The sequence below is a fragment of the Cheilinus undulatus genome, linkage group 21 (assembly GCF_018320785.1).
Source record: "Cheilinus undulatus linkage group 21, ASM1832078v1, whole genome shotgun sequence".
NCBI classification, from domain to species: Eukaryota; Metazoa; Chordata; class Actinopteri; order Labriformes; family Labridae; genus Cheilinus; species Cheilinus undulatus.
This window is the reverse complement of record NC_054885.1, coordinates 34,603,315-34,616,878: the sequence shown is the minus strand read 5'-3', so window position 1 is coordinate 34,616,878 and position 13,564 is coordinate 34,603,315. Positions and strand designations below refer to the sequence as shown.

The window sequence follows — 13,564 nt, the reverse complement described above, 5'->3', positions numbered from 1 at the left end:
GAGGGTGGGTAAGTAAAAACTCTCCTCTGAAAATTAAAGACACTGCTCCACCTGCTGGATGTACATGAGTCTAACACTTTCTAGAAAGCTCGAATCAACATCTAGGACAGCATGGCATCTCTCTTTGTTAAAAAAATTGTCTTCTGATTGGATAATATTTGATGCTTTACATAGAATTAAAACTACACTGACTTGAAATTATGAAAAAGCACAAAAAAAGAGTTAAAATTAAGTCAAAGCAGGTATTTAGATAAGAAAGATCCCACCGTGTATTCTGTTGACCTCACCTGCAGCAGCTCCAGGTCAGAGGCGTCTTCCTGGCCAGGTACCATCTCTGTAAGCATCTCTGACATAACTTTGGTGTTTCCTCTCACTACATCCAGCTCGCTACGCAGCCGTGCAATCTTAAAGCACAAAAGGTCAAAGGATATTTAAAACATTTTGGGCTTACTCTGTCTCAGCTGTTCTGCAGATGTTTTTGAAGTCAAGAGACTGAGCAAGTTATGACATCTGATGAAAATCTTGCTTTTATTTATGCTCTAGACCATGATTTCTTAAAATAATCATCAGAACTGGGCAGTCAAAAGTCAAGTTTTAAAGCTTTAGGAGCAATACACATAGCAGAAAGGGACTTTAGATGGTTTTCAGGTCTTTGTTAACGCTCCTCACCTGTTCAGGAGTTGCTGTGATGGGGCCAGGCACCTGGGAATCCTGTACTGTAGGGGCAGGTGTTGGGGCAGGTCTAGGAGTCCCAACAGCAGGGGAAGCAGGTGCTAGGTATTTGATCATGGCGGGGTCTACCTCTGGTGTACCCTGTAAGAAGAAAACATACCCGTAAAGCCGGATGTGAGGATGCGGATGTTTCAACAATGTCTAAAAATATTTTATTTGTCTTCTATGGCATCTATTTTTGCTTTCGCAAAAATGTTTTTTTGTATAAGAAGCACTCAGAAGGCAGAGGCCATCCTGGGAGACCCTCAGCTCCCTCTGCATGCAGGGATTAGACTTCTGTCTACAGAGAGGAGGGTTACTCATGGTTGGAGGGCCAAATCTAATCAATAACTGAGGTCATGTGTTCTAAACATCTCTGTGATAGCCAGCATGGCAAGGTGGCTCTGGGATACAGGAGATCACTGTTCAACACTCTGGAGGTGTCATGGGATTAAGTGAACAAAACACCAACAAAGGCAGGTTCCTACCTAACAACGCTGGTGAAGGGCTGGCTTCTTGCTGCCCATTGGTCTGCACCGTTGACTTGTGGGGGCCAAAAGTAAGGGCTTAACTGAGTTAAGGGATTTCTTCACCAGTGCTTATCTCTTTAGTAGGGCACAAGTATCAAGTGTTTACTTTAACTCTATCAGCTGTTGGGTTTTTAAATAAGCTCTGGGCACCGTTTGAAATACACACATATATTTGTGGTCTGTTGGACTTTGTGTCTCATATCTTGCTGTCTATCTGTCACGACATCCATGGGAAATTTCAATCATATGCATGTATTTATGTTATTGGGCATTTCGTATTGTGTTTATAGTCTGTATGGACTTCTGCTGGAAACCAAATTGCCTCTCTGGGACATAAAGATTTTCCTTTTGTAATTCAAAGATGTAGCCAGATGCACATGTGAACACTTTGTGGGACATCCACAGCCCAACCAGGGGCTCATGGCAACCCTACTACCTGCCTGGACGGTACCCCAGACTGTGACTCACCACATCCATCCCTTACTCCACCCTAAAGATGTGGACTTATATTTTTTATTTTCCAATTCCCCAGGTAATATGCAAGGAAATCCAGAGCTCACCCTGGGTTGTGTCAATCCTGCTTCCTGCCTGTGATGGTGCCCTCACCTAACCTTGCAAAGCAGATGGATACGCCCGTTTCTTTGTTTCTCACTGGCGAATTCATCTTGCTAAGCTCCCATCTGAATCATTTGGGCCCGGTTAGAAAGTGACAGGACCAATCAGCGACGAGGGGCAGTACTTTCAGGCGTGGCAGAGTCATGACGTTAACAAACAGCAGCAAGATTTGGTGCCGTTATGGAGGAAGAGATTAGTGTGGATGCTGCTAAAGCACCAGTTTTATCAGAACTTGACAACATTTCTTTGTTAAAAGAAGAACAAAGAACAGCAGTGAGTTGTTTTCTTTTCAAAAACGACAAATGTACTTACATGTCTATAGTCGCCATGTTTCACGTTATTCCTCAGTAGTTGCGCACACGCAGCTCGATAGCTGCTACGTCACGTGTTTTGTTGCTCTCATTGGCCCGTAGAGATGTGACAGAACGTTCACCAAATCACCCTCCATGTTTTTTTCAAAGCCTCTGCCTTTTCTCAAACGTTTCCTATTGAAGCTTTACCAGATGGATGTGTGAAACAAATCCATCTGGCGTGTCAGGTTAGCCGTCAGAACTACATGCCTTACTTCAAGCTCAATTTTTGGTCCAAACATGCCTTGAAGTTCTGCACAGTACATCATATGTTTGTGTATGGTTTGTCTCCTTTTTTCCTCTTACCCTCTGTGGTGTGTGGATGGGAGATAGCGCATCAAGATCAGCCATTGGGAACTCGATGCCCTTCCTCTTCAGTTCCTCGTAAATGTGAACCACACCAGTGAGGTCAGGGCTGCTTCTGAAGGCATCAGCCCAGGCCTGCAACAACACACGATAAACAATCAACTCAAACAGCACTTAAAGCTGCAATGCTGGTAGAGAAAAGCCATTCTGTGCTTGCAGAAAAAGTTACAGGGTAAAGTAACTTTTCAGCCAGATGCACACTCTTTGTTGGTGTTAAAGACTGGCTAAAGGGCAGAGAGCGTTAGCATAAAGAGTCATTGCAAGTTCTCCATCAAATTGCTGAAAAAAATATATCCACAAGACAGCAGGAGAAGAGACGTAAACCATTACGCATTTTAGTCTGGGGGGTAACATCTTGAAAGTGGAACAGACAGCAACCTCCTATTCTTACAGAAACAATCTCTTGCCTACTTTAAACATGAGAAGATTTTACATTATAATTAAACTTGGACTGGCATACAGCCCCTCTGCCTCACCTGTATGAGTGACAGCACTTTGTCTTGCACAATGGTTGGAGGATTGGTTTTGGGCGAGATGATTTTGACCAACACACCGTCAATGAAATCTCTGTTGGCCACCTGGACGTGAAACCTGTGGCCACAGTTCTTTACACAGGTTTCCAAAACCTGCAAAGAAATGCAGTGCATTAAAAAAATGGCAAGAAGTGCAAAGTTTTGTGCAAGTGAGGCAGCTGAGGGAAAATAAGACTTTGCTTTAAGCTGAGGAGCACATAAAAGATCTCAGCAAAGATGCTCTCATAACACGCAAGGGTTCAAAAGAAGTCGGTGGGTTTAAACGGGGCTTAAAAGGAAAAATAAATCCCATAAAAGTGGCCAGGATAATCACATCAGTAGAGGAAATAAGACTTAATTTTACACAAAGTCTGCAAAGTGCATAAAAATTTCTTTACAAAATGCACCTCTTTTTGTAGCATTATTCTACTAAAACGCCATTTTTACAACATAAAAAAGCAAGAACTTCTTACTGTTAATGCCAGCATCACTTCTCTGTAGTTCTTATTGCCGGTGAGCCTCTTCTTCAGTGCCCTCATGGCGTCTTTAGGCCTAGAACAACAGCAGAGAGGATACAGATAAAAAGCTCTGATTTTGCTGGAATAAAAGATTTTACTGTTCCACCATCAAAGACAGCAGTCATGCTGTCAGTGTAACTGTTTCACAAAGATAGAGAGAACTTGTAGCGCCATCTGTTTCTCTCTGTATTCTGCCTATCTTTCTATCTGATCTCCTTAGAAATCTGAGCTGATGATACAAGGAGAGCTCAGGTCGGCCCTCTGCCTCAATCTCCCCACATCCTTTTTGTAGATGAGGAGTGACAGGTTGCTAAGAGCTCCTTTAACTGATAACACATTTATAGCAAAAGAAAGGATGAAGTCTATTGAATACTAGTGCGTAAGTACATTCACAAAAAGGTGTTCCCAGTTTTGCGGTTTCATGAATAAGTCTTGAGCTGACCAGACATTTTCTAACTGGCTAAATACTTTGAGGACAAGAAGTTCAGTGTTTGGCGGAGGGTGTGTGAGTCTTTGGTCCCGTGTCGGATGCCAAGACAATGAGTGTGCGTAGGCATGAAGAATGTGAAAAGCTGGGGAAAGATGGCTTCTTTCTCTTTAACCATTTCTGCACTAATGATCTATAGACTGATAGTTGCATTCAGTTCATTAGAATATGAATTATCAAAATGCCTTACAGAGTAAGAATTACCTACAATACAATAGAAAGATTAGAACCGTTTCAAAAGACACATTCTATATTTTTAGAAAAAAATCTGGTTTTACTTTTATATCATCTTAACATTTTCACTTAAGGATAATTTGGTATTGTTTACAGTTTGATATCAGTACTTTTTATATGAGGGATATGAATTCTTCCTATTAATATAATCTCATTTATCAGTCTGGCCTTAAAGCATGAGAGAAACAGAATCTATTGTGCTATTATTGTATTCTCAATACATTTGATTTAAACAGGCATACCAGTGTAACCAGGATTACGTAAACAGCTACAAAATAAACATGTCACATGATGTTGTCATGATGATATCACATGGAGGGTTACTGAAAAAATGCAGCAGCAGTTAAAGAAACCACAAGAAAAAAGCTGGAACCTCCAAGGATTTATCTGTTTCATTATACAACAGAAACTCTAAAGTTTTCGTTCCATATCAGATTAATTAATGTCCTTCATATGCACTGGTTTTCATTATGTTAGTCAGCAGCACCTGACCTGTAGAAAACAAAGGCTCTCTGTAGTGTTGTGTCTGTTGGTGAAGCACAGTAGTCAGTGTTTAATTTACATCAGTGTCTCAATGAGAGACAAAACTAACAATGACTAACAACTCTTAAAGGCTGTAGAGGCTCACCCCTCTTCTGTCTCGTTGATGATATCGCAGATCTCCATGTTGAGGGTCCAGTCCTCATTCTGAAGGCCTCCATCTGTGGCCCTCTCTGCAGAAACAATAACATTTATGTGAGGTTATTTTGTTGTTTACCTTGCTTGTGCACCATTAATGTATTTACATTACATGTGCAACATGACAGTGATGTTTTGTGCTGTAGATCTAACCACGGTCATAACCATTAACTGTATAAAAAGAAATGTACTAAAGTGAAGCAAAAGTAACGTCTGCCGTCTGCAGTGCACCATTATTTGGAGCAAGAGTTGAAAGGTATAGACTACTGTGGATCTGAAGTCCTGCAAATAAAGCTAGTGGTAAAACACATTGTAAAAAGAATCTGTATACAGCTATTCTTTCTCAGTTAGCATATGAATTAATGTTGTTCACAGTGTTAAATCCTGCCTTTGTTTTCCCACCATTTTCATCAAGTAAAATGAAGCCTAAGCTAGCTTTCAGAACCCTCAGATTAGTTTATAATAATTGACTAGTGGAAAAAATATATTTTGGATGCAGGAAGGACATATTGCAAACTCCTGTACTGTGCATCATTGGGTAATGGCTCCAGGACTTTATACCTTTATTTGACTTCAGTAAACACCAAACATCATTGATCAGTTTTGATACCATAGTACCAAAAGCAAAGGCCCAAGGCATCTAGAGATGGAAACTTTCATTTTTGTTTCACAAACACTGCAACCAAACTATCATACACTGTCTAAGATGCACAAATACATCAGTAAAGTTTGGGTACTGAAACTTTTCCAATGCATTTTTGCAAATTTGTGGCAAAATTGCTTGCATTTTTTCATAGATTTATTCCCCTCCTACACACTTGTGTTATGAAATACATGTATTATTTTTTTAAAAGCTTCAGTGTTTTGTGAAACCATCGTTTTTTAAATAATAGACTGTCACTTAAAAGTAGCTGATGAAAATTATTGAAAAGTACTGAAAATTTTGAAATGTTTTGTCACTCTTCCTTTCATTATCACAATACTGAGCAATGCAACTGCACACAGCATTTTTCTCAGACAGCACAGGGATTCAGGGATACATTTTGTTCTGCTGTGTATATTTTTGACAAAATGAAGTACAGGGTATATACAGAAAATCTGACATTAAAGGGGACAAATTATGCAAAAATCACTTTTTCAGGCTTTTCCCTCCTTCCGTCTCTTTTTTCAGCCTTTAGAAAATGTGTGCTGAAACAAGCCATTTTCAGATTTTCCCCTCATGATGTCATGTGGGGAGTTAGCCCCGCCCCCAGGTTCGGCTGTCCCTCCCCTCTTGGAGGGACGTTCTGCCCTCCTCTCCTGATCATTTCTCAGCTGGCAGCTGAGAAGTGTATCAGGAGAACCACACCCATTAAGCCACATCGATTTCCTGAGAGGTGCTGAGTCAGACAGCTCAGTAAGATTTAAAGACACAGTAAAAGCTTGTTCTGAGCAGGGCTGAAACAGAGGGGTTTTTAGACATGCAAAAATCCAATTCTGGACTGTTTTTTCAGCAACAAACTTTACAGGCATGTTTTGGGGATCTCTGAGACCAAAATAAACTTGTCTTAAAAGGGTAAAATATGTCCCCTTTAAATGTAATACTTTTTAAGCCTTTTCAAGATCATCTGAAGATATTTCACTACCCCACTGCATCTTTAATTTTAAACTAGTTACTGTTCACTGCTGACAGTTATGTGCATGTTTTGTGCAGACTGTAAGAAAATGTAACAACATAGTCAAGAAAATGCGGATATTGTTTAGCAGCGCTTACATTAACAGACTTTGTGCTAAGATTACACTTGACGAAAGCTGGTTCTTATTTGCAAAATCCTAAAATGTTCCCACCATCTCCCCCAAACACTTCAAAGAAAATTTGCATTTACCTATCATTTACATGCATGTATCACTCAATCACATGGTTAACTTGTTAGTTGGAGGCACAGCAGAGATTTAAGGACGCACTGATAGGTCAACGGGCCAGACCATAAACAAGCATGCAGACTGACATCGGATCCGGTGGAGTTCCATTAGAGTCTTACTTGTGCTTTACCTTTTAAAAGCCTTAATGTTTGCTTAATTAATTTCTAAACTTTAATACTTTCAGCAGCCTTGCAGACTCCCTGAAGTAAAACAAATGTAGAATTAAAATAAGATGTGCTACAGAACGCAGGAACATTACAAGTCACTTCAGGAGAGCATGCTTTCTCACTTTTCTGTTTTAAGGTCTGGACGGTCTGTCCAAGTGAGATCCATTAATAGCCTCACAGCAAACTAATCTCTGTTAGAGGGTTGAGATAAGGTCTTTGGTCAGGGATCAGGAGGCTGATTTGCCAATTCTTATTATGGTTGAGCTGTATATCAAGTGTTGAAGATAAACAGTATACCAATACATTTTCAAATGAAATAGCCTATAGGGTTGGTTGGATATTGCATATATTCTTGACAGTTCCAACCACTTTTCCCAATGTTGTCAATTTATTTGTGCAACAAAGACTGTGCTGTCTTTCTTTTGGTTAAAACTACCGCTTGGGATCATCACGTTTCTGTATGTTTTGGGGGCCAGTGTGGCTCAGTTGGTAGACCAGGCATCCATATACAGCGGTGCAGAGTCCTTGACACACTGCTTGCTGGGTCAATTCCTGTTGCCAGCACTGTCTGGTGCATGTCTTTTCCCACTCTTTCTTCCCATTTTTTGTCTCTCATCAGCAGTCCTATCAAAATAAAGTCAAAAGGCCCCAAACTAATCTTTAAAGAATCCTAAAAAAAAGTTTCTGTACAATTCGATACCAAGGATCATTAAAATAATGATCACTTTGAAACACTTATATACAGAAATGTTGCAAAGGTGCGACTTCTGCTCAGCCAGCCCTAAGAGAGAGGGAGCTGCTTTGTACTGTTAAAAGACTGTGGACAGGGAATAACATGATCCAGACTATGTGATGAACTGCCAGTCATCACTACACTCCTCTCCCCTCCACCGAATCGATCCATCATTTCTGTGCCTGCTGATGTCTGTCAGACTGGCAGTCATGTTGGGAGAGATTTTAAGTGAAAATGAGACAACCGAGGTGAGCTGTGACCGATTTCTTGTGAGTGACACTCAATATTTTCTCATCATACGAATCTTGAGCTTGTGCAGGAGGAGCTTCTCTCCCTGAAGCCCAGATCCACCGAGCAGGCTGTCATGCCCAGGCCAAGAGCCTCTCACTGGGCCGTTTTGCCGTTCTTTGGGAAGCTCAGCATCGTACAGGCCTGACAGACATGACTTATTCATACTCTACCCCCTGTGTCTGGTCAGCTCCTCACAGACTTGGCAAACACAAACAGACAGACATGCACCTTTTTCATTTAAATTCTACCAAAAATAGGCTATTTTTCAAACCAAAAACAACATGAAGTATAATAACTATAAGTTGGAAGAACCAGCATCTGCCTCTGTGACTTCCCATGTAATCCCTGCAAGTAGATTGCAAGGTCGATGGTGGACAGAGCAAGGGGTTAATGGGGAAAAGAGTCAGATCTCTTCATGTGAAATGAGCTAAAACGACACTGTACAATGACAGTCTTGCTAATGAAGTTAAAAGTCTGCTTAGTGCATTCATTCATGGTGCTGTGTCAACCCCGACCCCCTCCCACTCCTGGGAATTGACACCACACCAGTGAAGCCAGTCCATCACATGGCTTTAACAGTGGCAGGCTGTGCCACGCACCGCCAACTTAGACACAAATCTCTGTCCCTCTCCAGCCTCATCTCTCCACGTTTGTCCTTTTAAGACTGTTCCTTTCTCTACACAATTTACACGTCAGTTGATCCTGCTTTAAGCGTAGTAACTATTCCCTCCTCTAAGTCACAGAAATAGTAGTTTTACTGTCACTATGAATAAGCTGTTGCACAACCAAACTCTCTTTTAGAAAGAAACACATTAGGGGATATTCAAAAAAGGAAGAAAGTCAGGAAGTCTGAGTTCTGATTTTTGGTTTATATTCTGAAAACATGTCATTTAATTTTTCTCAGTCATTCAAGTCATGGAAGCGACTTGGTAACCTTGCAAAGCTGATGGATTTGCCAGAATCCATGTCTGTCATCAGGCAAATCCATCTTGAAAACTTTTAATTTGCACCGTTTGCGCCAGACATTAAGAACGTGACAGCTGCTACAGGTGGGGTCAAGATTTACTGGAAGCTGTTAGTCATGGCTGCCACCAGTGTAGCAATTAGCCCGGATGTAGCTACAGTATAATGGCATCACACTTCTTTTGAAATACTGACAGAAAACATGTTTCACTCTTCTGCCAACCTCCTTTGGCATGAGTGTGCAAGAGTTACGTGGGAGGGTGGGGGATTGTGTGAGTTGGTATGTACAAAGGTTGCTGGTGGAGCGATTGGCTTGGACTTAGCTCTTGTTTTAATAAAGAAATTCGGCTGTGGTTTAATTAAAATGTAGCTACATCCAAGCTAATAGCTCCACCAGCAGCCAGTGTATACACCAGCTTATATTACAACTCAAACCCCAAACGGGATAAGCAGTTTAGAAAATGGATGGATGGATCTATATTTGGCACAAGTGATTCAATAGCGTGTACATTTTTTGGACTCTTTGTGGCAATCGTTCAAGGACAGTAAATGTTTAACGACATACACTACATTGCCAAAAGTATTCACCCACCGATCCAAATAATTGAAATCAGGTGTTCCAATCACTTCAATGCCTCCAGGTGCGTAAAATCAAGCACCCAGGCATTCAGACTGTTTCTACAAACATTTGTGAAAGAATGGGTCGCTCTGAGGAGCTCAGTGAATTCCAGCGTGGTACTGTGATAGAATGCCACCTGCGCAAGAAGTCCAATCATGAAATTTCCTCGCTCCTAAATATTCCACAATCAGCTGTAGGTGGTATTATAACAAAGTGGAAGCGACTGGGAATGACAGCAACTCAGCCACCAAGTGGTAGGCCACGTAAAATGACGGAGTGGGGTCAGCGGATGCTGAGGCACATAGTGCGCAGAGGTCGCCAACTTTCTGCAGAGTCAATCGCTACAGACCTCCAAACTTCATGTGACCTTCAGATTAGCTCAAGAACAGTGTGTAGAGAGCTTCATGGAACGGGTTTCCATGGCCGAGCAGCTGCATCCAAGCCATACATCACCAAGTGCAATGCAAAGCGTCAGACGCAGTGGTGTAAAGCACGCCGCCACTGCACTCTAGAGCAGTGGAGATGTGTTCTCTGGAGTGATGAATCGCACTTCTCTATCTGGCAATCTGATGATGAGAGAGTTTGGTGTGGATGAACTTGACTGGCCTGCACAGAGTCCTGACCTCAACCCGATAGAACACCTTTGGGATGAATGAATTAGAGCGAAGACTGAGAGCCAGGCCTTCTCGTCCAGCTTCTGGAAAAATGGTCAAAAATTCCCATAAATACACTCCTAAACCTTGTGGAAAGCCCTCCCAGAAGAGTTGAAGCTGTTATAGCTGCAAAGGGTGGACGACGTCATATTAAACCCTATGGATTAAGAATGGGATGTCACATAAGTTTATATGTGAGTCAAGGTGGGTGAGCGAATACTTTTGGCCATACAGTGTATGTAATTGTTGTGCTGCTTTACCTCTAAGTACTACAGACCTAAGCCACTTTATTTAATTCTGTAAAAAGAGGAAAACCAGCAGATAAACTACCATAGGTAAAGAGTCTCTTCCATAAAGCTGAATCATGAAAAAGATAGAAAAAAAATTTGCATACATCATTCAGGATGTGAACTCTCCTATAACATACAGGAAATGAAAAAGCTCGATAAAGCTCTTCACAATGCATTCCTCCCTAATCAGATTTTATCTGACTCCTCCATCAATCTTCTCTGTCATTGTTTCAGGTAAGCAGATGCTGCCCTGCTGCCTTGGTGCACAGTCATGCTGCAACAGAGAGATCTGACTGTACGACCTTAACAGGGCAGCAATCTAAAAGGGGGTGATCAGGATGGAGATGCAGAAGCTTTGCTATTTTTATGAAATGGGTGAATCCAAACTATGCTGAATAAAGTCATCTGCATGCATAACCTAGAAGGAACTCTCTGGAATGAAATTCTTGACATGCTGCGTGAGAGGAATGGACATCTTGGATGACGTGCAGCATTCAAGGCCAGAGGTCATAGCAAAGGACCTCTAAATCTCGTACTTGTCCTTCCTCCAAACTGTTTACAGTGCTCTAGGAAACTTGATTAAAGCAATCTCCACTCTTTTAAGATGGGGACATGGTGGGTCAAACCATGAGGATTACTTAGATCTACATGGATGGACCGCTCCATATTCATGAAACAAGCTAGTTCTTTTTTGATACAGAAGAAAATACGTGATGAATTTTCCCTCTGGGAAAGCTGCTGCATTTATATGTGCACATCTGCTGAGCAGGGGCTTCACTGGGGGAAAAAGATCAGGAAATGACAGTTGAAATCTAAAGGACTGTTTACACTTAAAATGAAAATAAAATGTTTGTTTGTAAAGGTACGCAAGAGAGAACATTTCTAGGTCCCTAGTAGGTTTTCTTAAATTCATAAGAAAACTAAGCAAGATAAAAGTGCATAGTTGCAACCAGACTTAACCCTTTTTAATCTTATGTGTTTAATCTTTGTTTAACCAGGAAGTTCCTTGAGGTTGGAATCTAACAGAGCGAGACCTGGAAAAAACAGAAAAGAACAGCATAGCTGTAGTTTAGAATTAAATTACTGTTAAAGGTGAGAAAGAACTGAGTCACAGAGCACACAAGGAGTAATAATAAATACAGTTCTGAATCTAGATCACATGTTGTAATTGCATTTTTAGTGATGCCAAATTTTTAAATGGCTTTAAATTTGTCCATAAATGTTCTGCAAATTACTCCAAAGGCAAGGGAGCAAGTAGTGAAAATATTTGGCATCTCTTTTTTGCATATTGCATCCAAGACACAACAAAAAAAAATCTTTGCAGGGGGAAAACCCCTCTTAAATTCATTTCTGCCATACTGTTATGATAAAGGCACTGCATAGTCAGGGTTTTGTGAACTCTTTGAAAGTTGTTTATCTCTTAGCAGATTTGCAAACAAGCAGAATGCATGTAAAGGTGAAACCAAACCAAAGGGATGTGGTCTGCACTGTTTCTAACTCCTCTGCAAAAGGAATAAGAGCCACAAGACAAGCTCTTGAGATGTAATGCTTAAACCAGTGGGTCTGACCAGTAAGCTTGGTTAATGATTGCTCAGTACTGAGGATGTAGAAATTTTCCATACTTTGATAGTTGTTTTGAAATAATAACAAAAATACCAAAGCTAGCGAGGGACATTGAATGAAGTTTTAATTGCAACTTTTTTGCTTCATGATACAAGATAATCAAATTTTACTGACTGTATCTACTGTCCTCTTCTTTAAATAAAGGTATAAAATGCCCAAGAAAATATATCTTTAAAGAACATTAAACAACTTTAAGTTTCAGTCTCATTTTAGTACTTTTAAACATTACAGTTTGAGTCTAGTTTAAAAAAAAAGTCCATTAAAAGTTTTAAGTCCTTTCATCTCTTGATAATTTAACTGAACTCTTGTAGATTTTCAATGCCTTGGATATTTTTTGTATCCATCCTCTGACTTATAATTTTCAATAACCTTTAACCATAGCACCAGTTGGCTGGACCTCTGTTGAATTAGGTCATTGATATTTTTAGTCATAGTTTTAGTTGACGAAATTAAAACTGTACCAGACAAAATAATCATATTCCAAAACTGCCAACCAAAGCTTTAGACGCTACAGCTATTTTATAAGATGTGTATAGGAAAGGGTATAAATCCTTAAACGTTTTCTTCACTGAAAAATACGTTTCAATATTTCAGCACCAACATTGGCTATCTGCGCAATTTAGACAGGATTTTGCATGACATTTCTGACAACTGAAAATAAGAAAGTTCCCATTATCAGGACACTTAAGTTTTTGTTGTAACACGGATGTAGAAAATAACAGGCTATCGTTTTTCCTATAATAATTATTAAACTGTGAAATCGAAGTTTAAAATGTTATACTTCTTTCAACCCTGCTCATGACTAACTGAGATTTAACCTCACCATGACAAGGGCTCTTCAAGCCACTTTAACCCACGTAGCTTCACGACCAAAGCCATTATTTCTTATTTCAGACAAAGTAGCTAACATTTCTCATTAAAGTCTACTAATAATTAGGTGGGTTAGATGGCTAACATTAGCTTAAAGCTCATTCCAAGTAGATGACGTTTGCTTCAATGATGCTTGCTAGTAGGCTCGACCCCTGGGTACTGTTAATCCCTGTAGTGACACTCTACGCCTTTAAATATTTAAGTTAAACACAACGGAGGAAGTACCACGACTCAAATTAATAAATTCAACCAAAACGTACCTATACATTGGCCCACAGGAGTGCTGTATGGATTGCCAAGTAAGAACTCCATCTTGTCAACAAACTACTCGCCCGAGAATGACAGAGGCTGAGGCCCAGAGGCGGCACTACTATATCCCGCCCACCGCTGAACACGATTGGTCGAAAAAGACACAACGTCCCATACGTGTGGACGTAAACAATGTCAATCAC

General features: G+C 40.5%; 1 protein-coding gene across 4 annotated transcripts in view; it reads right to left on the bottom strand.

The window, feature by feature from the left end:
* The window catches only part of LOC121529027 (TOM1-like protein 2), a 32,617-nt gene extending 19,144 nt beyond the window's left edge, over nucleotides 1-13,473 (bottom strand). For all 4 annotated transcript variants that reach the window (XM_041816680.1, XM_041816681.1, XM_041816682.1 and 1 more), the window contains exons 1-7: nucleotides 13,373-13,473; nucleotides 4,952-5,036; nucleotides 3,558-3,636; nucleotides 3,049-3,198; nucleotides 2,513-2,647; nucleotides 670-813; nucleotides 288-404 (exon numbers count right to left, since the gene is read on the bottom strand). In XM_041816680.1, the coding sequence (XP_041672614.1) occupies nucleotides 288-404; nucleotides 670-813; nucleotides 2,513-2,647; nucleotides 3,049-3,198; nucleotides 3,558-3,636; nucleotides 4,952-5,036; nucleotides 13,373-13,424 (762 nt within the window). In that variant the 5' untranslated portion in view covers nucleotides 13,425-13,473. The remainder of the gene's footprint in view (nucleotides 1-287; nucleotides 405-669; nucleotides 814-2,512; nucleotides 2,648-3,048; nucleotides 3,199-3,557; nucleotides 3,637-4,951; nucleotides 5,037-13,372) is intronic.
* Between the last annotated feature and the right edge of the window lie 91 nt (nucleotides 13,474-13,564).